Source organism: Euprymna scolopes, chromosome 6, assembly GCF_053919585.1.
Source record: "Euprymna scolopes isolate OS-2025 chromosome 6, ASM5391958v1, whole genome shotgun sequence".
NCBI lineage: Eukaryota > Metazoa > Mollusca > Cephalopoda > Sepiida > Sepiolidae > Euprymna > Euprymna scolopes.
Window position 1 is genome coordinate 129,900,166 of NC_136487.1, and position 27,022 is coordinate 129,927,187.

The 27,022-nt window shown below is 33.7% G+C and overlaps 1 protein-coding gene across 4 annotated transcripts in view; it reads left to right on the forward strand.

Moving 5' to 3' along the window:
- LOC145277958 (high affinity cGMP-specific 3',5'-cyclic phosphodiesterase 9A-like) overlaps positions 1–27,022 on the forward strand; it is a 466,702-nt gene that overhangs the window by 399,996 nt on the left and 39,684 nt on the right. For all 4 annotated transcript variants that reach the window (XM_080130080.1, XM_080130079.1, XM_080130081.1 and 1 more), the window contains exon 9: positions 22,296–22,370. In XM_080130080.1, the coding sequence (XP_079986206.1) occupies positions 22,296–22,370 (75 nt within the window). The remainder of the gene's footprint in view (positions 1–22,295; positions 22,371–27,022) is intronic.

Here is a 27,022-nt window from a genome sequence, read left to right on the forward strand (position 1 = left end):
GACGTCGGGACCATTTCCGTAAAGGATAACCCCCTGGTGAGTATGCTGACAACAAATATCAGTTAAATTTGGTAAATAGCCCCCCTCCAAAAGTGGTGTTTATTCTGGAAGCTGTTCCTAAGATGAGGAGGTTAGGGGGTGATTATAAGGTGGACCTAATCTAAAAAAAACAAAAAAAAACAAGTTTTTTATGCGCACATAAGCAACTATTTTTTTATTAACTTTTTAAAAACTTTTTTATTTAAAAATTAGTAAATTTCAATGAATAGAATAATAAATCATTTATTATTAATGTGTTTTTGGTTTTGTGTTGAATGAAACTTTTTTTTTCATCACAACAATAATGAACCAATTTAAATCTTCCGGCATGCGTTTAAGAGTTACGAAATTATCAATAAATCGTTTAGTTACTAAGCCAACGTCAGGAAATAAAAAAATGTTACGTGCGCATGCATTAGCCTTGACTGGGGGGGGGCTCAGGGAGCGACCATTAAATAATTATGCTGGTCGCCATGGAACTCAACGCCCAAGGAGTACCTAAAGTGGCACTTATGCACTTATGTTATCGTGCTATTTTTTTAAAATAGTATTTTCCTGTTAAATTCAAATTTTACAATATGTTTTTCTTCTATTAATTTGTTAAGTGAAAGTACAGATAACCCGGTCGGTTTCTAATGCAAGGAAAATCTAGCCCCCCCCCCTCGAAAGATTTCTTCTCTACTGAACGAGGAAAAAACGGTGAAGTGTAGTTCACCTTCTGTTTCTCTCCCCCTCTCTCTTCCTCTCTTAATATCTCTCTTTATCCATCTCTCCCTTTCTCTCTCTCAATCTATCTTTCTCTCTATATCACCCTCTCCAGCTCTCTTTGAGCCCCTTTCTCTCTCTAACTCCCTCTATCTCTCTCCTTTCCTCTGTCTCACCCCTCTCTGTTTCTAACTCTCCCCCTCTCTTTGTTTATCTATCAATCCCTTTATCTCTCTATCTCCTCTCTTTCTCTATTTTCCTCTCACTGTCTCTTTTCTATCTATATATCTTCCTCTCTATCTGTCCATCTCTAATCCCTCATCCTATTTTAGTCTCCTAAATTAATTACAGTTAATAAGGCATTATCAAAACATGGATAAATCCTATTTTAGTCACCTAATTTACTGACTGTTAGAATAGAAGTTATTTGGAAATTACTGCTACCTTGAACAACACCAGAAGTAACTGGTAAAACTTTTCTAATTAAATTGATTTTGGCAGCCATTTGGTAATAAAATGACATAGCCTTAGCCCTTGCTGCATGAGGAATACCTGCGACCTTGCGGCCAAGTAGAAGAATTATTTATTCTATTTTAAAACATTCAATTTTTCAAAAATCTCATTTTCGACATCTCCAAAACATCCAATATGGGGAAAAATATTGCAGAAATGCAAACTTATTGTTTAGGATGAATGCACAATGGTACACAAAAAATCACTTGAGGCTCTTGGTCGATCCTTGCAAGATTTGCGTGGCAACGTTAGACCATTTGGGAATGCAGTAATATTGCTTGCAGGAGATTTCAGACAAATGTTACCTGTTATTCTTCAATCAACACCAGCAGATGAAATAAATGCTTGCCTCAAATACTCTACTTTTTTGTTCCATGTGAAGACATTAAACTTAACTCAAAATATGCATGTACAGTTCGATCCGCACAAAAACTTTTGCATCACTTGTGGGAAATTGAGTACGAAAAAGTGCCAGCTGATCAGAGTTAAGGGCAAAATTCTTTGACTTTTAACTTCTGTAATTTCTGTTTATTTCATCAAAAGAATAGTTAGTTTAAAAGGTTTTTGCAGATATTCAAATTATAAGAATTCCATTTGACTGAGTGAATGAGCTATTCTTGCAGGTCAATACAAAGATGCCCATGAACTTAACGCTATTATTCAATGTAAAATTCCAAGTGAGGTAGTCAAATACAAATCCATCGACACTGTTGTGAAAGCAGATAAAGTGGTTAATTATCAAACAGCCATATTTGCCAGGGATGCCACCGCATGTATTGCAACTGAAATTTGGTGTACTAATTATCATGTTGTGAAATATAAACTAATCCAAGCTTTGCAATGGCATATAGCTTGCAGTAAAAAAAATTAACAAACAATATCATAGAAACAACAATCTTAACAGGACCTTTCACAGATGAATATATCTTCATTCCATGCATTCCTATGATTCCACCGGATACATCATTACACTTTAGCAAATTGCACTTTCCAATTTTATTGTCATTTGCAATAACCATCAACAAAGCACAGAGACCAATCTTTACAATTGTGGGCCTTACAGTTACACACTGACTGTTTTTTCACATGGCCAATTTATGTTACATATTCAAGAGTCACCAAACCGGAAAATCTCTATATTAGCTAAGAAAATGGAACAGCAAAAACTGTACCCATGCAAAATGGAAATTTAAACCTATAAGAAACATGCTTTTTCTCATTTTGGAACTTTTTCCATTGCGCCAATTTGAGCCACAGCAACGCGTGGCAGGGTACAGCTAGTATATATATATATATATATATATATATATATATATATATATATATATATATATATATATATATATATGCAAATACATATATAAAATATAGTTATAAAAACTCTAAATCTTAGCGGCTATACATATCAAAACGCAAAGACTTACCTTAAATCAGGTCACATTTCAGAATAGTACCAATATACTCAAATGCTTCGCATAACTCGTTTTCTTCCCCCCACAGCCACCTGTCCCTGCCACTCACCCTAGAACGGCAAACTCTCCTCACTTCCCCCTACCACACCAACCCTTCTACCGAAGTCAGTAGTCAAACGACCTCGTTCACACCCCATTTATTACTATTTAAGTAGATCTCACATAATCCCTAATTCCTTGCGGAGACTAACACCTTTACCTTAGGATATGGAGACGACTACACGAAAAGTTAACACCGCGGACACTTCGAGAAGAAAAAATGCTTGGACCTTACATCCACACGATGTATATACAAAACAGATGATAAGAAAATATTTTAAAATTTAAAAGGATATCACTAAACAGAAGCGTTCTGTTATTTTTAACAATGTCTGCCTATCTATCTATCTATCTATCTATCTATATATATATATATATATTAAATAATTATTATAGTAAAAAATAATTATGACAGCCCCCTTAAGAAATTCGTTTCTTATCGTTGAGCACATTCAGTTGAATTAAAGTCGGTCAATTTAGCTCTTATGTATAGATCATCGTATAACGATTAGATCACTCTCTGACTGACGTAAATGAACATTTAAAATTAAAATGTTTAAATTCGACGTTATTTCACGCGGTTAATTGTAGCCGAATGGATTAGATCTTCGCTAAATCGAGCCAGAGATGTCTCGTGATGCGGAGTTCGAATCGTTCGACTGGTATTAATCGTGACACCCTGCACTGAAGATTCCCGAAAGGATGAAACACTAGTGTCTGTAGGTATTTAATAATTATTATAGTAAAAAAATAATTATATATATATATATATATGTGTGTGTGTGTGTGTATGTGTATATATGTATATATATATATATATATATATATATATATTACTCAAGGGTCTTTATTAATAATAAGATTATTATTAGTGGTAATAGAAGAAGGAGGAGGAGTATTAGCAAACCTGGAAGAGGGTATAATGAGAAACAACCATGGACTACAGTATCCTCCTTCAAAGGAGGAGATAATACCTGGTAGAATAGTCTCATGAGAAAAGAACATGTATAAAACTGTTCGTCCACTCAAGCGATAGCGTTGTGCCTGACATGATTGGATCATGATTACAGAACATATATTACGCTACGCCCAACAAAAACGAGGAGATGATGCATGGGAAGATAGTATCATGACTACCGAATATAGTCTGACATATTATAGTAAACAGAATTAAACAGTAAATACAATCAATATAGGACTTAATCTAGGTTTGACGTCTGACAGACAGATACAGAATCATCATTAGTAATAGATTATATTTAAAACTATGTGCACCAAAGAGAAACTTCTTCGATTATTCAAATGTTGGCTTGCCTTTTGTTGTCTCCGGTCCGTACTTTTCTTCTAATTCTTGTAGAAGTGGTTGCCCGATTTACTGTTTCCGAACCGCCGAACAAACAAGATATCAATTGAGATCAATACACGAGGAGCCCGCTCTTCTCTCAGCTAGAAAATTGACCTTCAAAGTTGAATACACTTCTAACGTGAAAGGACGAGACAAGCACCCCTGTAGCTGCCCCTCTTCTTCCGTTGCCTCCTCGTCATAATCAATTATCATAACTGACAAATATATTCGCTCTCCTGAGGCAACTTATTAATACGGTTATGAATGCGTATGAAAAGATCGAATGCAAACCGCGATAAACGCCATTTTCAAAATTGCAAAACGTGTTGCATTTCAACATTCTACTACATTCCGAAATCATATTTTACATAATGTGATATCGGTGTCATATTTACATGTTTTCGGCCGAACTTTAGATACAATATATGGTAGTCCATTTCTTTTATTTTATATTTGTTAATTTCTCAGTTAAAATAGATCGGATTTATCGCGTTTTGCATTCGCACTCTTAAACTTTTGTAACATAGCGCGAACGCGCGTATGGCAATTATATGCAAATGACCGAGCGGTAGTGCGAGCTGGTGCAGGACAAGGCAGAATGAAAAGATTATAAAAAAGAACATATGTGCAGACTGATGGATACGTTAGAGAGACGGACAGAGAGAGAGAGAGAGAGAGAGAGAGAGAGAGAGAGGATCGCGTTAGGGAGAGAATCACGTTAGAGACACGTGTGTGATGTCACAGCCAAAATGAGAAGTCACGTGTGACCGGAGGAGTTTTGTTAAGACCTGAAACAGCTAGTTGAATTACTTTTCTCTTACTTCCTTATGTCTTTCACGGTGGAGTCTACATCTTGTTGGGTGTTTGTCTGTGTCACTGTGTGTAACGTTACATCGTAAGGGATACATTGATTTTATAGTCGTTGTTGTAAGCCGAGTAGGGATCACAAAGATGATCACTGATGGACTACATCTTTTCCAGGGACGTGTAACCAGGGCCTTACGGCCGAAGTCATTAAGGAGCTTCTTCATGCATGTATAGTCCCTAACAACATCACAGGAAGAGACCAGACACCAGCTTTGCGTAGGAGGGATTGGGAATACGGCTCCATATGAAACTAACATGAGAACCACTCTCTTCTAAAGCTAGATCTGCTGGTTGAAAATCACTTTGTGTGCATTATAGACACTTACCGACTAGAGAACTAGAATTGAGCGACCAAAAGCTGCTGAAACCGATCTAATTATCTGCAAGTGTAGAAGTGAAAACTATATAATCTAGCACTGATTTGTCCACTCGGTACTTACCAATCAGTGTAAATTGAAAGACTTTGTCGATTAGAATACAAATACAAAGGACTGTGTAGATTGTTAGAGATTGTTGGTATTGTTGGAAAAAGAAACTTGGAGATTGTGCACGCACACAAATTCCAGGTTAGCAGGGAACAAAGAAAATAACATGTCGAATTTTGACACATATTGTCCTCTGATGGAACAAAAAACAATTTTTCAATAAAAGCAAAAGGTTTAACTAACAAAGCCACAGAAAGTGAGAGACGGACAGAGACCCATGATCGTTACGTCAACCTCACCTTTCAACCTTGTCCGATACATCCGACAACCACTGCAGGCAAAATAATAATTAAATAATGAAAAAAAAAAGTTTTTTTTTAATGAAACTATTCTTGTGTTTGATTTCAAACGGCTGGAAGCTACAGTATATATATGGGAGAACTGTCGACTGTAAACACGACGGTTCTAGGTTCACTCCTTGGCTTGGAAGAGATGCTAGTCTAGCGGCACTGATGAGTTGTGATACAACGAAACAAGACTGTATGTCGATGACTACAAATATATTTTAACCCCCCCCTCTATGGGTAGAGCACTGTCGTAAATAATCTCACTCGCTACTTAATTGGCTGAAAAATGCGAAGCTCGTTGTTTGTTTGTTTACGATCAGGCGATTTGAGCACTATAAAAGTGGTGGCGGGTGCCTATTTAAATAGACATTCCTACGAGTTATTTACGGGCGTCGATTCGATGGTTGAGTAGGAGAACTGCCGACTGTCAACACGACGGTTCTAGGTTCAATCTTTGGCTTGGGAGAGATGCTAGTCTAGCGGCACTGATGAGTTGTGATACAACGAAACAGGACTGTATGTCGATGACTATATATATATATATATATATATATATATGTATATATATATAGCAGCACGCATCTTCGTAGAAGTTTAAGAAACATGATTATACATCCGTAAACGATAAACATAAATGGTTACAGAGCGACAGACAATACAACAGTATCATCCTCTTCATGTATCAGTTCTGTTTTTGGTGACAACCACGACCATGGCTCCACGGTCTCCCTTCTGTAACGTTCCACTATGGTGTTCTTTGCAGGGTATTGCTCACAATAAGTTGTAATCACTTGCTATAGGGGCAGTGCTAATAAGGCTAATGTAATCTTAGTCATTTTACCTCAATCAGTTTAATTTGCTTAAAACAACAAAGAGTTGACTAATTCCGGAAGAACTCGTCAGGCTGCTCAACAGTTCATTAACCACCTGCCTGTCGTGACTTCACGTATCCTGATCGGGAGGGAGAGACTGCGGGTACTTTAACTTGGCCAAGCAGAGGGAATGTGGCACCTTACTGCTCTTGATGATGAAAGTGCTTCCACCCAGCTACCCTATACAGAGTCTAGCATTTCCAAATGATCACCCATCTGGTACTGGCCAGGTTTACCGTTGCTTAAATCCTGTGATCTGTCGGTGACTGGTGTGTAAACACGATTATGTTGTTGTTTTACCGCATCTTTCAAATATACGCAAAGAGGACATTCACCCCAAGCACTCACTTTTTAAAATGTCTTTGTACGAAACGGTTCACCAAGCCGGTAATTATATTTATATAAATCACCATACTAATCTGAGGTGTGCGATTGGCCTAATGGATATTCGTCGATTGTTTATTATAGTCAACAATAAAACAAAGAGGTGAATAAAAACAAATTTACAAAAAGCAAGAAAATTTAGCGTTCTTTCATAGTAAAATTGTTTTAGAGTGTTTGTTTCTGATTTTATATAAGGTTTCGGTAAATAGATATTCAAGACGGCGCCATTTCTTTACTTGGTGTGAGGATTCTATGTCGTGTGTTTAACAAGTAAAAAGTCAAAAATTAATTAAAAATAGAACTATCTATATATCTCCACAGTCTGGTTGACCATATGAGGCGTCTCTGGAAAAAACTCTAACCAGCTCTCTCTAATCCTTTCTCCTGTGCTATTGTGTGATGCTGCTGAGCCTTAGTCCGTTTATTCCCTGATATTATCCTTCCATCTCTTTTCCGATCCTACATGCCTTCGTCCTCTTCTTACTGTCCCTTGCATGATTTTTTAGCAAGTTCTGTTGCTAACGTTACATGGCCATGTCACTGTAATTTGTGCTGTTTTACAATGGCTAAAAGATTTCCATAGGGCTCACAAGTTTGCCTTATGCGGTTGGTTATTTCCGCACTTGTAATGCGGTCTTTGTAGGAAATACCTACTATCTTGCGATAGCACTCCATGTCAACTGCTTGTATCCTCTTGTCAGTCTCTGCTGTTAAAGTCCACCATTCATAAGCGTACAGGAATGTTGTTCCTACAAAATCATGCAAAAATAAACATATAAAAAACAGTTTATGAATATTTTTATTTTTTATTATATTTAAAAGCAACATTTTCTATTACAAAATCATGCAATAATAAATATATTTGCTTGATAAAAAGAAGTTTACAGATATTTTTGCTTTTTTATATATTTTAAAAAAAATATTGATCACGAAATCATGCAAAAAATAAACAATTTACGTGAAAAAATTACGCATATTTTTTATTTTTTATTATATCTTTTATATCATATTATTTATTTTAATTATTTTATTTTAATCTTAGATTGTAGCATTTTTATTATTTTATTTTAATTATTTTATTTTAATTTTTTATTTTATGTTATACTTTTTCTAACGAAATCTTTTTTATTATATCTTTTATATTATATTATTTATATTTATATTTTATGCTATATTTTTTCTAACGAAATCTTTTTTATTATATCTTTTATATTATATTATTTATATTTATATTTTATGCTATATTTTTTCTAACGAAATCTTTTTTATTATATCTTTTATATTATATTATTTATATTTATAGTTTATGTTATATTTTTTATAACGAAATCTTTTTTTTATTATATCTTTTATATTATATTATTTATATTTATATTTTATGCTATATTTTTTCTAACGAAATCTTTTTAATTATATCTTTTATATTATATTATTTATATTTATATTTTATGCTATATTTTTTCTAACGAAATCTTTTTAATTATATCTTTTATATTATATTATTTATATTTATATTTTATGCTATATTTTTTCTAACGAAATCTTTTTATTATATTTTTATATTATATTATTTATATTTATATTTTATGCTATATTTTTTATAACGAAATCTTTTTTATTATATTTTATATTATATTATTTATATTTATATTTTATATTTTTTCTAACGAAATCTTTTTTATTATATTTTTTATATTTTATTATTTATATTTATATTTTATGCTATATTTTTTATAACGAAATCCTGCAAAAAGTGAACACATTCGTTGGTAAAAAAAGAAAAGTTTATGAATTTTCTTTATTTTTAATCTATTTAAAGGCAATATTTTTATCACAAAGTCATACAACAATAAACATATTTATTAAAACAAACCAGATAATGAACTTTCATATCCCTTCAAATGTTGTGATATGGAGCTAGAGTCAGAGAGGTGGAGAGTCAATCTTCGCGACAATGTGTTAGTTGTTGAACCAACATAACTACTAATATCGGAGATACACTCTCCTATTGGGCAGCTTAATTTGTAAACTACATTGGTCCTTTCCAACAGGTCATTTGTTTGCGAAATGTTGTTTTTCATTACAAGGAGTGTTGTCTGTATTTTTTTTATAATATATAATAAATTTTATATTTTTATTATTTTTTGGAGTCACATATTTACAGATTATATTTTTAAGAATACTCTCATCGATTTTTTAGTTTTTGTGTAACTGGTTACGGTAATATATATTTACAGGTTGATAATTTTTTTGAATATTACTAATTTGATTCAAATTACTAATGGCTAATTTTATTTCTTTATCTACAAGAGAGTCAGGGAATTGATTATTTACTAACACTTGTTTTATATTTTTTAATTCATTAAAGGATATTTTTTTTTGCTGGAGGAAATCACCTTTGCGCGGTGTATAAGATTCCTTATTATTTTCGTTTTATAACGGAATGGACATTTACTTTTAAAATTTAAAATACAGGAATTAATGGATGTAGGTTTTTAAAAACGGAGGTGATAAATTCATCGCTACTAGAGACAATGTTCTTAACTTTACATATGAATTAAGTACTAATAATAAAATCTCGTTTTTAGACGTTCTCATTGACTCTAGTAGCTATGAATTTATCACCTCCATTAAAAAAAACTACATCCGTTAATTCCTTTCTTATTTTTTTTTATTAACAAGCAATACTTTTGATCACAAAATTGTACTAAACTGAAATGATAAAAGCAGAAAACGTGGAACGCTTTTCGGCGACGTCGCAAAAATGGCTGCCACCATCTATTTCCTGTGATTAGTCACGAAGCAATTGTTTCAATGAGTAAATACGTTTTTGCCAAATAGTGAATGACGGTTTGCAGTTTATCACCTTGCGCTTTCAGACCATGCTACTTCAGCATGGTTGCCAGTACTTTATATCTTTTTGTCTAACGCATTATATAAAAATACACTCGTTTTTTAATTAGTTAATATTCTTTGTGTACAGTGCCATTCTCGATTTTGATTTTAACGTAAACGTTTCGGGGAAGCAGACGTTGATTTACTCAGCGTTTGTATAATAATAGACGAGAGGGTCCTCTTCAAAACTCTACAGTGCATTCTTTACTAATCTGTACAATTAACTGTTAACCATAATAGTATTTATTTTAAAGTAAAATATCTATCAAGGTCAATTTTATAAAGACGGCTCATTTTTTCCATTAAAAATATTTTTATTTTCACCGTTGAATAAACGAAGCAAATATATCATTTACTTATTTGTTCTGAATTGTAGGATTTAAATTATTTTATTATAATCAGAGAGAGAGAGAGAGAGAGAGAGAGAGAGAGAGAGAGAGAGAGAGAGAGAGAGAGAGAGGATCGCGTTAGGGAGAGAATCACGTTAGAGACACGTATGTGATGTCACAGCCAAAATGAGAAGTCATGTGTGACCGGGGGAGTTTTGTTAAGACCTGAAACAGCTAGTTGAATTTTCTCTTACTTCCTTATGTCTTTCACGGTGGAGTCTACATCGTGTTGGGTGTTTGAATTGCAGCATTTTAATTATTTGATTTTAATCTTGAATTGTAGCATTTTAATTATTTTATTTTAATCTTTAATTGTAGCATATTAATTATTTTATTTTAATCTTGAATTGTAGCATTTTGATTATTTTATTTTAATCTTGAATTGTAGGGTTTTAATTATTTGATTTTAATCTTTAATTGTAGCGTTTTAATTATTTTATTTTAATCTTGAATTGTAGCATTTTAATTATTTTATTTTAATCTTTAATTGTTGCATTTTAAATATTTTATTTTAATCGTTAATTGTCGCATTTTAATTATTTTATTTTAATCTTGAATTGTAGCATTTTAATTATTTTATTTTAATCTTTAATTGTTGCATTTAAATTATTTTATTTTAATCTTGAATTGTTGCATTTTAATTATTATATTTTAATCTTGAATTGTAGCATTTTAACTATTTTATTTTAATATTTAATTGTTGCATTTTAATTATTTTATTTTAATCTTTAATTGTTTGTTGCATTTTAATTATTTTATTTTAATCTTGAATTGTAGCATTTTAATTATTAGATTTTAATATTTAATTGTTGCATTTTAATTATTTTATTTTAATCTTTAATTGTTTGTTGCATTTTAATTATTTTATTTTAATCTTGAATTGTAGCATTTTAATTATTAGATTTTAATATTTAATTGTTGCATTTTAATTATTTTATTTTAATCTTTAATTGTTTGTTGCATTTTAATTATTTGATTTTAATCTTTAATTTTAGCATTTTAATGATTTTATTTTAATCTTGAATTGTAGCATTTTGATTATTTTATTTTACACTTGAATTGCAGCATTTAATTTATTTTATTTTAATCTTGAATTGTAGCTTTTTTATTATTTTTAATCTTTAATTGCAGCATTTTAATTATTTTTAATCTTGAATTTTAGCATTTTAATTATTTTATTTTAATCTTGAATTGTAGCATTTTATTTATTTTATTTTAATCTTGAATTGTAGCTTTTTTATTATTTTTAATCTTTAATTGCAGAATTTTAATTATTTTTGATCTCTAATTGTAGCATTTTACTTATTTTATTTTAATCTTGAATTGTAGCATTTTAATTATTTTATCTTAATCTTGAATTGTAGCATTTTAATTATTTTATTTTAATCTTGAATTGCAGCATTTTAATTATTTTATTTTAATCTTGAATTGCAGCATTTTAATTATTTTTAATCTTGAATTGTAGCATTTTAATTATTTTATTTTAATGTTGAATTGTAGCATTTTAATTATTTTATTTTAATCTTGAATTGTAGCATTTTAATTACTTTTAATCTTTAATTGCAGAATTTTAATTATTTTTGATCTTTAATTGTAGCATTTTAATTATTTTATTTTAATCTTGAATTGTAGCATTTTAATTATTTTATCTGAATCTTGAATTGTAGCATTTTAATTATTTTTTTTTAATCTTGAATTGCAGCATTTTAATTATTTTTAATCTTTAATTTTTGCATTTTAATTATATTCAATCTTGAATTGTAGCATTTTAATTATTTTATTTTAATCTTGAATTGTAGCATTTTAATTATTTTATTTTAATCTTGAATTGCAGCATTTGAATTATTTTTAATCTTTAATTGTAGCATTTTAATTATTTTATTTTAATCTTGAATTATAGCATTTTAATTATTTTATTTTAATCTTGAATTGTAGCATTTTAATTATTTTTAATCTTTAATTGCAGCATTTTAATTATTTTTAATCTTTAATTGTAGCTTTTTATTTATTTTATTTTTATCCTGAATTGTAGCATTTTAATTATTTTATTTTAATCTTTAATTGTAGCATTTTAATTATTTTATTTTAATCTTGAATTGCAGCCTTTTTATTATTTTATTTTAATCTTGAATTGCAGCATTTTAATTATTTTTAATCTTGAATTGTAGCATTTTAATTATTTTATTTTAATCTTGAATTGCAGCATTTTAATTATTTTTAATCTTTAATTTTAGCATTTTAATTAGTTTATTTTAATCTTGAATTGTAGCATTTTAATTATTTTTTAATCTTGAATTGCAGCATTTTTAGTATTTGATTTTAATCTTTAATTCCAGCATTTTAATTATGTTTTAAATCATAAGTAGTCCATCAATTTATCAACTGTATTTTTATTCATACTCTTATAATTTTTTTGTGCCGATATTATGTGTTCTTTCCTTACCCAACCTCGATCTTTTTCTGCAAAAATAAAACTACAAAAACCAACAGCATGAATAAAAATTTGAAAGACTTTAATTTTTATTTTCTTGTATAAATGACTGATTTCAGCATTAAACGACCCAAAATGGGTTGATAGGCCGTAAAAGAAAACAACGAAGGTGCATACTATGAATACTTATTTGATGATGTATAGAACTTGAAGAGTTACATTTTTTAATGAGCGGATTTTTTTTACATAGGCATCACCACTTCTATAGGCCCAGAGACCACTCGAGGATAAAGGTTTAGAGTGTACAGTAGTCAATTGGACAATATAGTAATCGTTTGTAATGGAAATTCGGTAAATTTGTTAACTTAAGTTGAACGGCTCATCAGGAACTTGTTTACGTTAGACTTGAAGACAACCATAATGTAGTCAGCCGGAAAGCAGGGAAACGGAAGACAATTCCATAGGCGTGCAGTTCCAGGAAAGAACCCCACAAAAAGTTTGTAGGCCGTAAAACAAAATAACGAAGCAACTAAAATTTATGATCAAATATTTAAATATAAAAGAATTTGAAGAATAAAACTTCAATATTACCGGATTTGTTATTAAATAACCGGAATGGGGCTGATATGCCGTAAAACCAAACAACCAACCCGCAGCATTCAACTTACTCAATTACCAATTAATGAAATATATGTTACGCATTAAAACATTGTTTCCTCTTTAACCGCCTTTTCATTTTGAAAACTAAATCAATATTTTAATTGGCGTCTCCATTGAACTGGTTCGACAGCATCGGAGTCGATTACATTACATTAAATCCGAGCAAATTTTTCAAAAATATTGAAAAAAAATAAAAACGAGTCTTTTTTTTTTTTTAAATATATGACATGGTTTCTCACTGCGTTAAACGTCATTACGCTTTTCTACAAATCAATATACAAGACGTTTTAATCGGGTAGAAGGTTACATCTGTGAGCGGACGATGCGCTCACCTATTTTTGCTTCAAGGTTGTGATGCTTTGTTACGGAAATACAAACATATTTACATATTAAAGAAACATATTATAATGTAGACATGGTGTGTGTATGCTTATTTATCTAATCTGCAGCAAGTTAGACACAAGGTCAGATGGGCTTTTAAAAATTCATTCGCATAATGTAAAATACCCTCTGGCCTAAAAGCTTGCAATGTAGGAATGTACAGTCGTTGAGAACAGATAAATCGAAGGCTTAAATGTAGGAATGTACAGTCGTTAAGAACAAATACAATGAGCATTAAGGCTTACAATGTAGGAATGTAAGTCGTTAAGAGCAGCTTACAATGTAGGAAGGCATAGTCGTTAAGAGCAGATGAAGTCGAAGGCTTACAATGTAGAAATGTACAGTCGTTAAGAGCAGATGAAGTCGAAGGCTTACAGTGTAGGAATGTACAGTCGTTAAGAGCAGATGAAGTCGAAGGCTTACAATGTAGGAATGTACAGTCGTTAAGAGCAGATGAAGTCGAAGGCTTACAATGTAGGAATGTACAGTCGTTAAGAGCAGATGAAGTCGAAGGCTTACAATGTAAGAATGTACAGTCGTTAAGAGCAGATGAAGTCGAAGGCTTACAATGTAGGAATGTACAGTCGTTAAGAGCAGATGAATAAATAAATAAATAATAAATAAATAATTATTTTTATTTTACTTTTTTATTTTTATTTATTCATTTATTTATTTATTTACCTTAATTTTTAATTTTTTTATTTTTCAATTCCGGATGGTAGAGGAAATTCTTTTTTAAATAAATGAATGATAAATAATTCAATAATCTTTTTTATTTTATTTTTTTATATCTATTTACCTGAATAAAAAAAAATGTTTTTCAACTGTGGATGGTAGAAGAAAAGAAAATTAAAAAATTCAGGTAAATAAATAAATATAAAAATATAAAATAGGACAAATTATTTAATTATTTATTTATTTATGTATCTGCTCATAACGAGTGTACATTCGTAGATTGTAATCCTTCAAAAATAGCATTTAATCTTTAACAATGCTTCAAGCAAATCACGCCATACTTCTTACACTCTGGCCTATAAAAAATGTGGGTGGGATTGCTCATGATGCACGTATTTAGCAAAATCTTATTTTATGAAAATAACCAAAGGCAAGACGTGAAGCCATTTGATGTAAGGAGCTAACAAGAACCAAATATGTCTATTTCAAAGATCGATGAATCTTATTAACTTTAATCTTGAAAAGACCAATACAGTAGGAGGAAAACAGTCAGCAAGAAGGAAGTTCCACAATCCAGTAATTTTTGAGAGATAAACTACCGGATTTCTTTTTTTTACACTGGAATCACCACTTATCAAGGCCCGGAGGCCACTCAAGGATAAGGATTAATGGGTATACATTAGTCAATGTGATTATAGCATAGTTAACATAGGTAGTGGAATTTTTCTAACTTGGATTACATAAGGGGACGGTTCCTCAAGCACTTGTTTACATTGGACTTGAATACAATCAGATTGTAGTCAGCTGGAAAGCAGGCCAAGGGAAAAGAGTTCCACAGCCGTGCAGTTCTAAGAAAGAAGCCCAGCTCTTGGAATCTCATTTAGGTTTAGGTGCAGATAAAGAGTGTGGGAAACTATTGGTAGTGGTTTTGGCTAGACGAGTGTTGGAAGTATTACAACAAAATATCAATATTGTGGATTAATGGAGATGAATAGATCAACGAATTAAACGAGCTGGAACAACGGAAGCCGGAATAAATCAGAAAATTCTGAAGAGCACATGTCATAATAGTATTGTTAAGAAAGACTGCGACTACCAACACGACGTCTGAGTGTGTGAGAGAAAGATGTTACAGAGAAGAAGGAAGGGTGGGAAGCAATGAGATTAGTATACTTTTTTTTGCATCTTGTCAAGAACCCCTTAAATCGGAAAGAATCCGTCACCAGGCCAAATATGACAACAATACACCATACATCATCTGATAAATATATAGAGATAGGAAAGAAGCTCAGATGAGAGAAACTGTTTATAACGATTGAGAGAATCGTCTTTACAAGAGGCGAAAAAACAATTGATCTAATATATAAACCCCAAGCAAGATTTTACGAGAAAAAAAAAAAAAAGAAAAAAGACCGATAAATTTTAGAGTCGATAGCTTTTCAATAGCAGATCTATCGATAAGAATCCCAGGATGAAAAAAAGGGCAACATCTACAATTGAAAGACACAAGCTGAATCTGGAAACTACTTTCATTTATTGCGAGCTTTGACTTTTAAAATGTTTTTTTTTTATTCGCTCCACATAAAGAAAACATATAGGCACTGGAGTGTGAGGGGATACTTTGATAGCAGCATATTCATGGGAGTAACATTGGTTGGCAGTTGGGTCGTAATATAGAAACAGTTACTTCACTTTGATCAAAGCCAATTGTTCTTCAATCAGTTTTAGCTCGTGAACCTTTTCATCGTTTAGATTGGTTTCCTCCCTTTAAAAATATCTGGCTCAAAATTTACGTATTATTTTGGATCCATCGGACTACGTTTCTCATCTTGAGTATCATTTTCATACCTTTTCGGGTCGATGAAACCTCCGACCTTCTTCAGGCATCTTGTAGAACTCGGGAATGTTTCTATCGAACTTGGAAATTTTTACAGAACGTTTTACTTACTTCAGTAGTTCGACGAATCCAAATAATACGAATAACCAATCCTTAAGGTACTTTTGCTGATTAAGGATCTTTTAAACCTACGCATTTCAGGTGAAAATATTATTACCTACTTACAGTTCATATTGAAATGAGTAAAAAATCCATGTATTTTAGGTGAAACAAATATTACCTATTTGTATAACATATCAAAATAAAGAAAATACTATAGTGCTTTGTTGTGTAGGGATCTTTTAAACTTACGCATTTCAGGTGAAAACATTTTTACCTACTAACGAGGTATTCAAAATAAGTAAAATAATAGGGCTATTTTGGTGATTACGGATTTTTTAAACTTACGCATTTCAATGAAAACATCATTACTTACAAAAGAGTTATTCAAAATAAGTAAAACAATAGGGTTGAGATTGTCGGACTGACTTCCTCATCTTAATTGTTATAGTCACAACGTTTCGGCCGTTTTTTCCCTCCGGCCTTCATCAGGTCTACGCTTGGTTTGCTCAGTAGGTTGTTATGTCCGAGCATGTGATATGTTTCTTTAAATTTTCTCACTTTCCAGTGGGTCTCTCTATTTATTATCTTTACTTCATCCCATAGGGGACGATGGTCCCTCCTCTCCATCCAGACATGGTTGGCTATACTCGATTTTTCCGTTTCCCCTTTAGTTACCACTTTTCGGTGTTCTTCCACCCTTACTTTGAGGGGGAGGCATGTTTCACCCTTGTAAACCTTTCTGCAACTGCATGGGATGGAGTATATGCAGTTTTTGGTCATGTTCTCCTCCATGCGGGGATTCACTCGTACCAGGTGTCGTCTGAGTGTTGACTCGCTCTTGAATACCGTCCTGATGTTGTAGGGGGCACATATTCTCTGAATCTTTTCGGAGATGCCTCGTATATATGGTAGGCAGACCGTTGGTGTTTTTTTGGTTTCATTCTCCTCTCTTATACTATTAACACGTCTGGTGGATAGTATGCTATCGGGGTAGTTGTTACGACGGAGGGTATTCTTCAACTTGATCATTTCTTGGTGGTATGTAATGGTGTCGTTACTTATTGTCTCTGCTCGATGTTGTAGGCAGCGTGCGATTCCATGTTTGATACTGTATGGGTGATGGGAGTTGAAGTTAAGGTATTGTCCGGTGAAGGTAGGCTTGCGATATACGGATGTCTTAAACCCATGTTCTGTGATATACCAGGACCTGAAGATCCAGAGCTCCGTGATTTAGTTGTCTTTAATGGTACATGACCTAACCTCAAGATAATTGTTTGTGTTAAGTGTTGAGACATTATGTTGAACAAAGATGGCGGCAGTAAATCAAATCGGCGAAGAATCAATGTAGTCCCGAGGTTGAGTGTTAAGTAATTCCTAGTAACAAAGATGGTTGCGATAAATCAAATGCAGTTTCGATCTTGAGTGTTAAGTAATTTCTAGTAACAAAGATGGCGGCGAAGAGTCAAATGCAGGTTCGCGACAGAGACGACAGTGAACTGATTGAATCCAAAATTCGACATTTTTTATAGTAACTTTGAAGCTTCTGATTGGTTGATTATTATAACACGTGGTTATGAAACGATCGTCGAAGCCATTGGTGTTATACCCCCATTAGTCGTGATGGGGAAGGTCTCCTAGCGGCTTCGGCTGCAGGGAGACAGGGTAGAAGTACTCGTCAAGAATCCGTTACTTGACACTCAGGCCGACAGGTGAGGGGCCGGGAACTAGCCCAGCACTTGTCGGACTGAGGTACACCGCCTGGGTAATACCTAGGAGGTCCACCCCCCACCAGGCCTTACCACTGGGCTTTCCGGTGGAGTAAGTTTATCGCTTACTGCCTGAGGCGCCCCGACCAAGGAATGCCGACGGGGTTACTCAGCCAATTTTTACAATTGCAGGAGTGCCCCTCCTTTATGGGAGCCTGCTGGATCCCCACTTTCCGGCCTTGTGCCACATATAGCTCTACCCCCATTACTCGTGATGGGGAAGGTCTTCTAGCGGCTTCGCCTGCAGGGAGACAAGGTAGTCGTACTCGTCAAAGATCCGTTCTTGACACCCACCCGACATGTACGGGACCTGAAACCGGCCCTGTACCTGTCGGACTGAAATACATCGCTTGTGTATCACCCAAGAAGTCCACCCTCTGAGGGCTTGCCACCTGGATTTCTGGTGGGGCAAGCTTATCGCTTGTCGCCTGAGGCGCCCCCAACGGGGAATGTCGACAGAGATGCCTAGGCAATTTTTGTTGAGGCAAGTGTGCCCTTCCTTTAGGGGAGCTTGCCTATCGTCCACCTTCCGACCTTGTGTCACACTTTTGTACGGTAGACACCATACAAATATCTACTCTCATTATGGGTTAAAACCATTTTAACAGTTTGATTATATGATAAGATGTTTCTTACTGATATGTGTTCTTTTAAATTTTCAACTACCGTGGAATTTCCACGGGGTCTGCTATTCATTATAATAATTATATATAGTATTATTATTATTATTATTATTATTATTATTATTAGTAGTAGTAGTAGTAGTAGTAGTAGTAGTAGTATTTCTGTTTTCTGTCTGTATATTACAGTCTCTTGCTCTGTCATCATCTGTGACATGTCTCAAGAGAATAATGTTTTGCTTCCAAATTCATCTTTCGGCGGATGGAGCACCTGTTAATACTGGTTATTGCATTTCTTGCCGAGATCATTTTCGTGCAATAATTTCTCACAGCTTATTTATTTCTCATTTCTATAGATCATATAATAATTGCGACTACGATTTCAGATACAAGCTTTTGCCAAATGGCATGTGATTAGTCTAATTATGAAAATCTTTATATTGTCCTCTGGTATAGACCTCATTAAAATCAGCCTCATGGCTCTGTGGGAGCGTGGACTCTCTTAATAATTACAGCCGGTTGAATCCCAAAACGCCCAAGAGCCATCAAACCACATTGTTACTGTCAGAAATTAGAATAAAACGTACGCATCTGACAATGCCTTTATTGCTATCAAGCTGAGTTTTTTTTTTACTAGGGACTCACCACTTATCAAGGTCTGAAGACCGCTCGAGGATGCTTAATGAATGTAAGGTGGTGGTGTAGTAATCACTAATTGTGTAAATTGGGTGAAATGTCATTATTTATCGGAGACGGCTCAACAGGAACTTGTTTACATTGGATTTGAAGGCTACCATGTTTTATTCAACCGGGAACCAGGCCAACAGAACAGTGTCCCTATAGCAGGCAGTTTTGAGAAAGAATCTTCGTTCATGGTATCTGCATTTAATTGCCATGAAAATACTGATAGAGCAGAGACAGGCTCGTGACGTCATATTCACAAATCTCATCTTTTCTCTGAGAAGGCATTAGCTTATTACTAATCGTCTGAGGCTCCTCTATTGGGACATGCTGAAATAGCTGCTCAGGCATTTTTGTAGCTCAGTATGCATTTATACTAGTGTGACTGTTTTCTCAAAAAACACCTTAGCTTTTGTCTAACTTCTTGGCAAAAGGGAAATAAACGAGTCCAGTTTTACCTAGTACACTGGTGTTTTTTGCGAGAATTATCCAACCTGTGTTTAATCGCCTGCAATGAAGTAAGTGAATATAGCAGTTTTATCCACAAAATCTGGTCTCAAATATCCTACAGGTTTTGTTATTTCGCATTTCAATGATAATCATACCCGTTTGGGTTAAGAAGAAAGTGTAGTATCTGTTCTGATACTACACGTCATCTTCTGTGTCCTCAGTCAGTTAATAGGACATCCCTCTAAAACTGATGCAAATTAAAATTTTTCTCCTGATCCAGAGTACCCCCTTTTGAGAACTTTGATTTTAACTACATTTTAAAAAAAAACTAACCTTATGTCTTACTTGGCATGGAGGATTTTTTTATAGAGGTAGATAAAATTGTCAATTACTTTGACACAGTGCTGTCCATCACTGGCTTAATTTCCCGGATAGATTAATGGTTGCTGGTTATTTTCAGAGCTATTATCTTTGATACAACTTCACAGGCAAAAATCTGGGAGAGGCGTTAAGATTCAGTAAATATGAGGTCCCTTCAGAATAACATCTCCTCCTCACAAGACGATCAACTAGGTGCTTCTGACTTTCTCATTGAACAGAAATTAAACAAAGACTTTAGGACATTTATGACTGAAACTAAATGGACATGTAAGGGATTGAGTTAAACGTATTTGTACCAAATGGGCTTGGTGCGTTTCAGCGTGACTGTTTTGGCTTAGCTGATCTGGTATAGTCGATTCAGCATATGCCCAATACGGCAGGGAGACGATTCGGCTTGGCTGATCTGATATCTGATATAATCGATACAGCGTGTGGTCGCTTCGGTAGGGAGACGATGCGGCATCAAATAAGCGCTTCATCGGTATAGACAACATTTTGTTTATATTTTAAAAATTAATTCGGTAAACGAAGATATTTTTTCTTTGAAAATAATTGAAATAGAAATTATTTAAAAACTATCTGAAGTAAGAAATAAATTTAAATACTATAATTTTCAAAATGTTTTAAAACTTAAACTTGAGCTAAATTGTGAAAAGTAAAACAAAGGACTAGTTAAAAATATGTTCTATAAATAATTAGAATATAATTAAGCAAAAAGAGTTTTGCAAAAACAATATTAAAAAATCAGTTAAAGTGATATTAAACAAATTAACACATATCTAAAGAAATGGCAGAAGCACTAGAGGAAGACCTCCAATCCGTAGTGGAATTGGGACAAAAATGGATGGTCACATTCAATTCTGCCAAGACTAAACTTGTTTCCTTCAATGATTACAAGAAACCTTCTTTACCACTAATAGCAATGGTCAAAGACTCTTTATCTGAAACTACATCTTTTAAACTCCTCGGCCTAACGTTCCCAGGAAATATGAGTTAGAAAAATTACATTGAGAGCATTGCCAGGACCGCTGCGAAGAAGGTATGCTCTCTCTACCGTGCTAGAAAGCTATTAACGCCCGAAAGTATCCTGTACCTTTATAAGGACACCATTCGCCGATGTATGGAGTATTGTTGTCATATTTGGGCTGGTGCATCTGCTACTAGTCTCTCGCTCCTAGACAAGGTTTAAAAGAGAGTCGCCAACCTAATAGGTCCTGAACTGTCATCTAAGCTTCAGTCTCTGTCCTTGCGATGAAATGTTGCATCCCTCTGCCTGTTCTACAAGTATGTTAACGGTGAATGCTCCAACGAACTGAAAACAGTTGTGCCCCTTCGACGTAAATACCCCCGACAAACCCGACAAGCATTACAATCCCACCCATTCACAGTAGAGATCGCTAGATGTAAGAGAGCCTTCTACTCCAGTAGTTTCTTCCCCAGAACCACTAGACTTTAGAATTCCCTTCCGGGATTCTGCTTTCCCAACTGTACTGGCATGCAGAAGTTCAAGTGTCACGTGAATGACATCTTGCTCCCCAACTCCCTACAGGGTACCCCTGTAGATTATGTGCCTTGTTTGGGGTGAAAAATGTAATAAAAAAGAATGTTCATATTATTCTTCTAAACAAAACAGTTTTAAAATCTTAATAAAAATGCTGACTAGCGTAGTCGACGCCGAATCGTCTATCAGCTGAATCAGCCACACCGTCGAATCAGCTGAGCCGAAAGTGCAATGCTGAAACGCCCCATCCCTGTACCATTTTCCTGATTCTTTTATTGGTAAAAGGAAGGCTTTGTCGTCATAAATATCTCATTTGTATTAGCAAATAATGAAATGATCATAATTCTTTGAAAAACAAAAAAAAAAAAAAAAAAAAAAAAAAAACAACAATTTTATATTTCAGAAAGTGTTTTCTTTTTTGTCAGGAAAATTTTATATATATAATTTGCATAGGTTCTAACTTTAAAGACTTATTTTTGAATTGTAGTAATAACGTTTTTTTTATATATTTTTTCCAGTACACGTTATCACAGGAGACAATTGATTATTTAAAGCAGCCGACCTTTGACATATGGTATTGGGAACCTAATGAGGTAAGTAAAGTTTACGCACAGTTTGACAAATTTTCCTCTCCGTTATTTCTGTTGAATTTGAATAAATTCATAGCTTTAAACTTTCCAATACTTTCTACATTTGCTTCTGCTCATATGAAATAAACCACTGAATTCGAACATAAAAACTTCAACCTTCGATAAAAACAGAAAACTATGGCTAAACAACACCATATCGGATAAAAAAAAATAAATACATTGTTTTTATTTCCCTAATGACGAGTTAAAAATGAGAATTTGGTACTTGTAGAGTTTAATCAAGACATTAAATAATGAAAAAATCGAAAAAAAAAGTTTAAATTGTACGTATCCGTTATGGAACGAAGCTATCCGGAAAAAAATTCACTTAATTTCATCAAAAAAAATTCACTTAATTTCATCAAAAAAAATTCACTTAATTTCATCAAGTAGTTTTTTTTTTTTACAGCAAAAAAAAAAAAAAAAAAAAAAAAAAAAATATTAATGATACCGAGCAATAGGTTTGTTTTTTTAGGAAGAAACCCCAGTATTAAAGATGGGGAGGGCGTATCCGTGGCATGTTAAAAAAATTCAAAATGGCTACCTCCAACGCACTGTCATAAAAACGTGTTTTCCCGCTAAAAAAAAAATCTACTCGATCAAATAAGGTGCATTTCTTTTTCGGAGATCTTCAGTTCAAACGTATACGCACGATATAACCTTTTTCGATATTTTCATTTTTTTTTTTAATGTCTTGTTGAAACTGAACAAGTGCCGAGAATTTAAATAAATAAATATATTTATTTATTTAAAAAGAAGCATCTGAATTTTAAATGGATTCGAAACCGTTCAATTGTTATTAATAATTTTTATATTTACAAATCAGATGTACATGCGCTCTCTATTTTAACACATTTATATCAATGTAGCAGTGATCCCTATTATGAAAGTTAGTTATCTGTACTCCTATGAATTTGTTTATTTTTTGTGTATTGATATTCACATTAAAATCCTTTTTCTAGTTGTTCAAAAAGAAAATACAACGTTGTTATATACGAGTCGTGAAATTGCATTCATCTGCAAAAGATTTAGCTAAGTTGCATAACTTTTTAAACATTCATTTTAATTAATTCACTGTGAGTTTTTTTCGGTTTTCTTATGGGATGATCATTTTTAGTTAACTATTTACATGCAGATAGTATACATGATTTATACTTGCATAATATTTGCGTAGAAAGTTTATAGTTAACATAAACATTTTTCTATATATATTTATGTATATATATATATATATATATATATATATATATATATATATATATATATTAGTTTAAGAAAATTTGCCTACGAAACTCCTCTCTCAGTTTTTGGTCTGCAGTCATGAAACTTAATATAGAGAGTATTCGAGCCCATGCGAAACTTCACTTTTGGGTTTTATCCGGGTAAAATCGATGCAAAAATGTGAAAATTCAAAAAAGGTATTTGTCAGCTGAAGGTCGAACGACGGCATTACACATATGCATGCGTAACGTAGCAGCTATTTGTTCAAGTTTTAATTTTTAGCATTGCAGTAAACATGTCTTCATATCTCAGGCATAAACATCAAAAGAAAAAAGTAAATTGTAAGCTAAACGTTTTGGTTTCGATTCTCAGTGGTGGCGCACAAGTCATTTTTTTAAATTCTTTAAATAATTACTATATGTTGGGTCCAATATAATAAAGACGAAATCTGCATTAATCAAAGTATGATATTTAAGCGTATTTTACGACCGGGTAATGCTGGGCGGTCTGCTCGTAAGTTATATTCAAACAATAGTCACTTAGACATTATATCTTTTTTTTATTTAATTTATCTCCCTTTTTTGGAACTCGTCATTAACTAATGATAAAAAGTGTCTCTCTATATCACTAAAGAAGCATACAGTTAAGATATATAAAAGACAGCCAATTAAGGTCTCATGTGAACACCATGTACTTGATTTAAATTCATGGCTTTAGTTTGAAGTTATTAATTCGACACTAATTTATTTAAATATGGTATTATGAAGGGTTTTATATATTTATTTTGGCATCTTTCCCAATTTAATTTTGTTTTCATATTTATGTCTGTCATTAATAAGCTTTTTAATGTTCACATTATGTAGTGGAAGAGCTACACTTGTTAGTGGAAATGTTCCACGCAGTGCCTTTGTTGTTACGATTTAATCTATATAATAATAGTGTTACGCAGTATCATCATTGTTGACTGCCAGAATCTAACCCCAACGTACAAGTAAAAGTGAACGAGTTTGACCCGTGCTACACTAGGCCATCTCCAAACGTATGAATTCAACTGGTCTTCCAATAGCATACTGGAAGGATGAATTACACATAATGAATTGTGAAGCAAGGGTTGAGTAATGTCCAACCTTAACTCTTCTGTTTGATACCAATAGTAAGAAGCAATCCAGAACGACTGGAAACAATGAGAAGAATAGCGGAAAGCACATACAACACATGGTATTCCCATATACGTTAGTACTAACGAGGCTCAACGATGCTTAACTGGTAATCTAAAGGGATCCGATGTGTCAATGTGATTATGCTGTATTATATAGTAATACACTTTTCTGTTTTAATTTTGTCATCATTTTATTTTTACTGGGGATGGGGCATTCTCCAGGATGCCAAATATTCAATCACTGTTTCAGTCACTCCAACTGAAATATCTTTTTAAGATTCTAACCATTCTTTTGAATGCCTTGTATATGACGTCATTTGTCCAAGTGAAAGGGACCACAATTACTGAAGCTGCACACACTGAGTATCACGAAGGGAAACGTGCCACTCGAAAAGACAGAGCAGTCAACACTTCTACGACAGAATCATGACACATGTATGCTACATGCAAGAGATACTTCAAAGCTCGGATCAGATTGACGAGCAATGCCCGGATTCACAAAGCAACTACATGCATAGATGAGCATTATCATCAAGCCATTTTTTTAAATTAAATTTTTTATTACATTTTCACCCCAAACAAGGCACACTGCCACTTTGATGTAGCGGGCTACTATTAGGGACACAGGCTACAGGGGTCCTAGGTGGGGAGTTGGGCAGCAAGATGTCGGTTCACGTTACATTTGAACTTCCGCATGCAAGTACAGTTGGGGAAGCAGTAACCTGGCAGGGAGTTCCAAAGTCTAGTGGTTCTGGGGAAGAAACTACTGGATTAGAAGGCTTTCTTACATCTAGGGATCTCTACTGTGAAGGGGTGGGATTGTACTGTTTGTCGGGTTTGTCGGGGGTATTTACGTCTGGGGGGTACAGGTGCTTGCAGCTCGTTGGAACATACACCGTTAAAGTACTTGTAGAACAGGCAGAGGGATGCTACATTGCGTCGATGGGACAGAGGCTGAAGCTTGGATGATAGTTCAGGACCTATTAGGTTGGCGACTCTCTTTTGAACCTTGTCTAGGAGCGAGAGACTAGTGGCAGATGCACCGGCCCAAATATGACAACAATACTCCATACATGGGCGAATGGTGGCCTTATAGAGGTACAGGATACTTTCGGGCGTTAGTAGCTTTCTAGCACGGTAGAGAGAGCATACCTTTTTCACAGCGGTCATGGCAATGTTCTCAATGTAATTGTTCTAACTCATGTTGACTGTGAACGTTAGGCCGAGGAGTTTAAAAGATGTAGTTTCAGATAAAGACTCATTGGCCATTGCTATTGGTGGTAGAGAAGGTTTTTTGTAGTTATTGGAGTAAACAAGTTTAGTCTTGGCAGAATTGAATGTTACCATCCATTTTTGTCCCCCATTCCATTACAGATTGGAAGTCATCCTCTCAGTTTTTTGCCATTTCTTTAGATATGTGTTCATTTGTTTTCGTATTGTGTCTATTATAGAGCGTAGTATCATCAGCATATATACCCATTTTACAGACAATTTTGTCGGGGAGGTCATTAATAAATATTAGGAACAATAGAGGTCCAAGGATAGACCCCTGAGGTACTCCCGCATTTATATTATATTGTTTAGATGTACGGCTATCGAGGACAACCTGGATTTTTCTCTTATCTAAGAAGGATTTAATTATGTTAAGTATTCTTCCAGTGATACCGTATGATCTGATTTTCCTGAGAAGACCTTCGTGCCATATCCTGTCAAAAGCCTTAGATATATCCAGAGCTACTGCTCTACCCTCCCCTGCTTTGTAAAGTGAATGGTATATATGCTCAATGCTTACAGTTAGAATGTCTGCTGTGGAACGGGCTTGCCTAAATCCATATTGTTGGTCGGTAAGAAGTTTAGCATCTGCAAGATTATGGACTAGGGCTTGGTTAATTATGGACAAATATTTTGGCAAAAAGTAGGAGGAGGCTAACGGGATGGTAATTTGCTAGGTCAGTTCTCTCGCCAGAATTCTTGAAAACTGGTACCACAGAAGCAGTTTTCCAGCAGGCAGGAAAGCAGCATTCATTAAGGCATTTGTTGTAAAGTTTGGACAGAATTGGAGCTACTTCGGCGGAGCACTTTTTTAATAGCACAGCCGGGATGAGATCAGGTCCACATACTTTTGAAGTGTCAAGATTTTTTATAATGGTGTGCATCTGAGAAGTGTGATTTTCAGATCGTCAAGTGTGGCGTCTGTCCGCAAAGGAAAGTCTGGGAGGGGGTGGTTAGCAGGGTC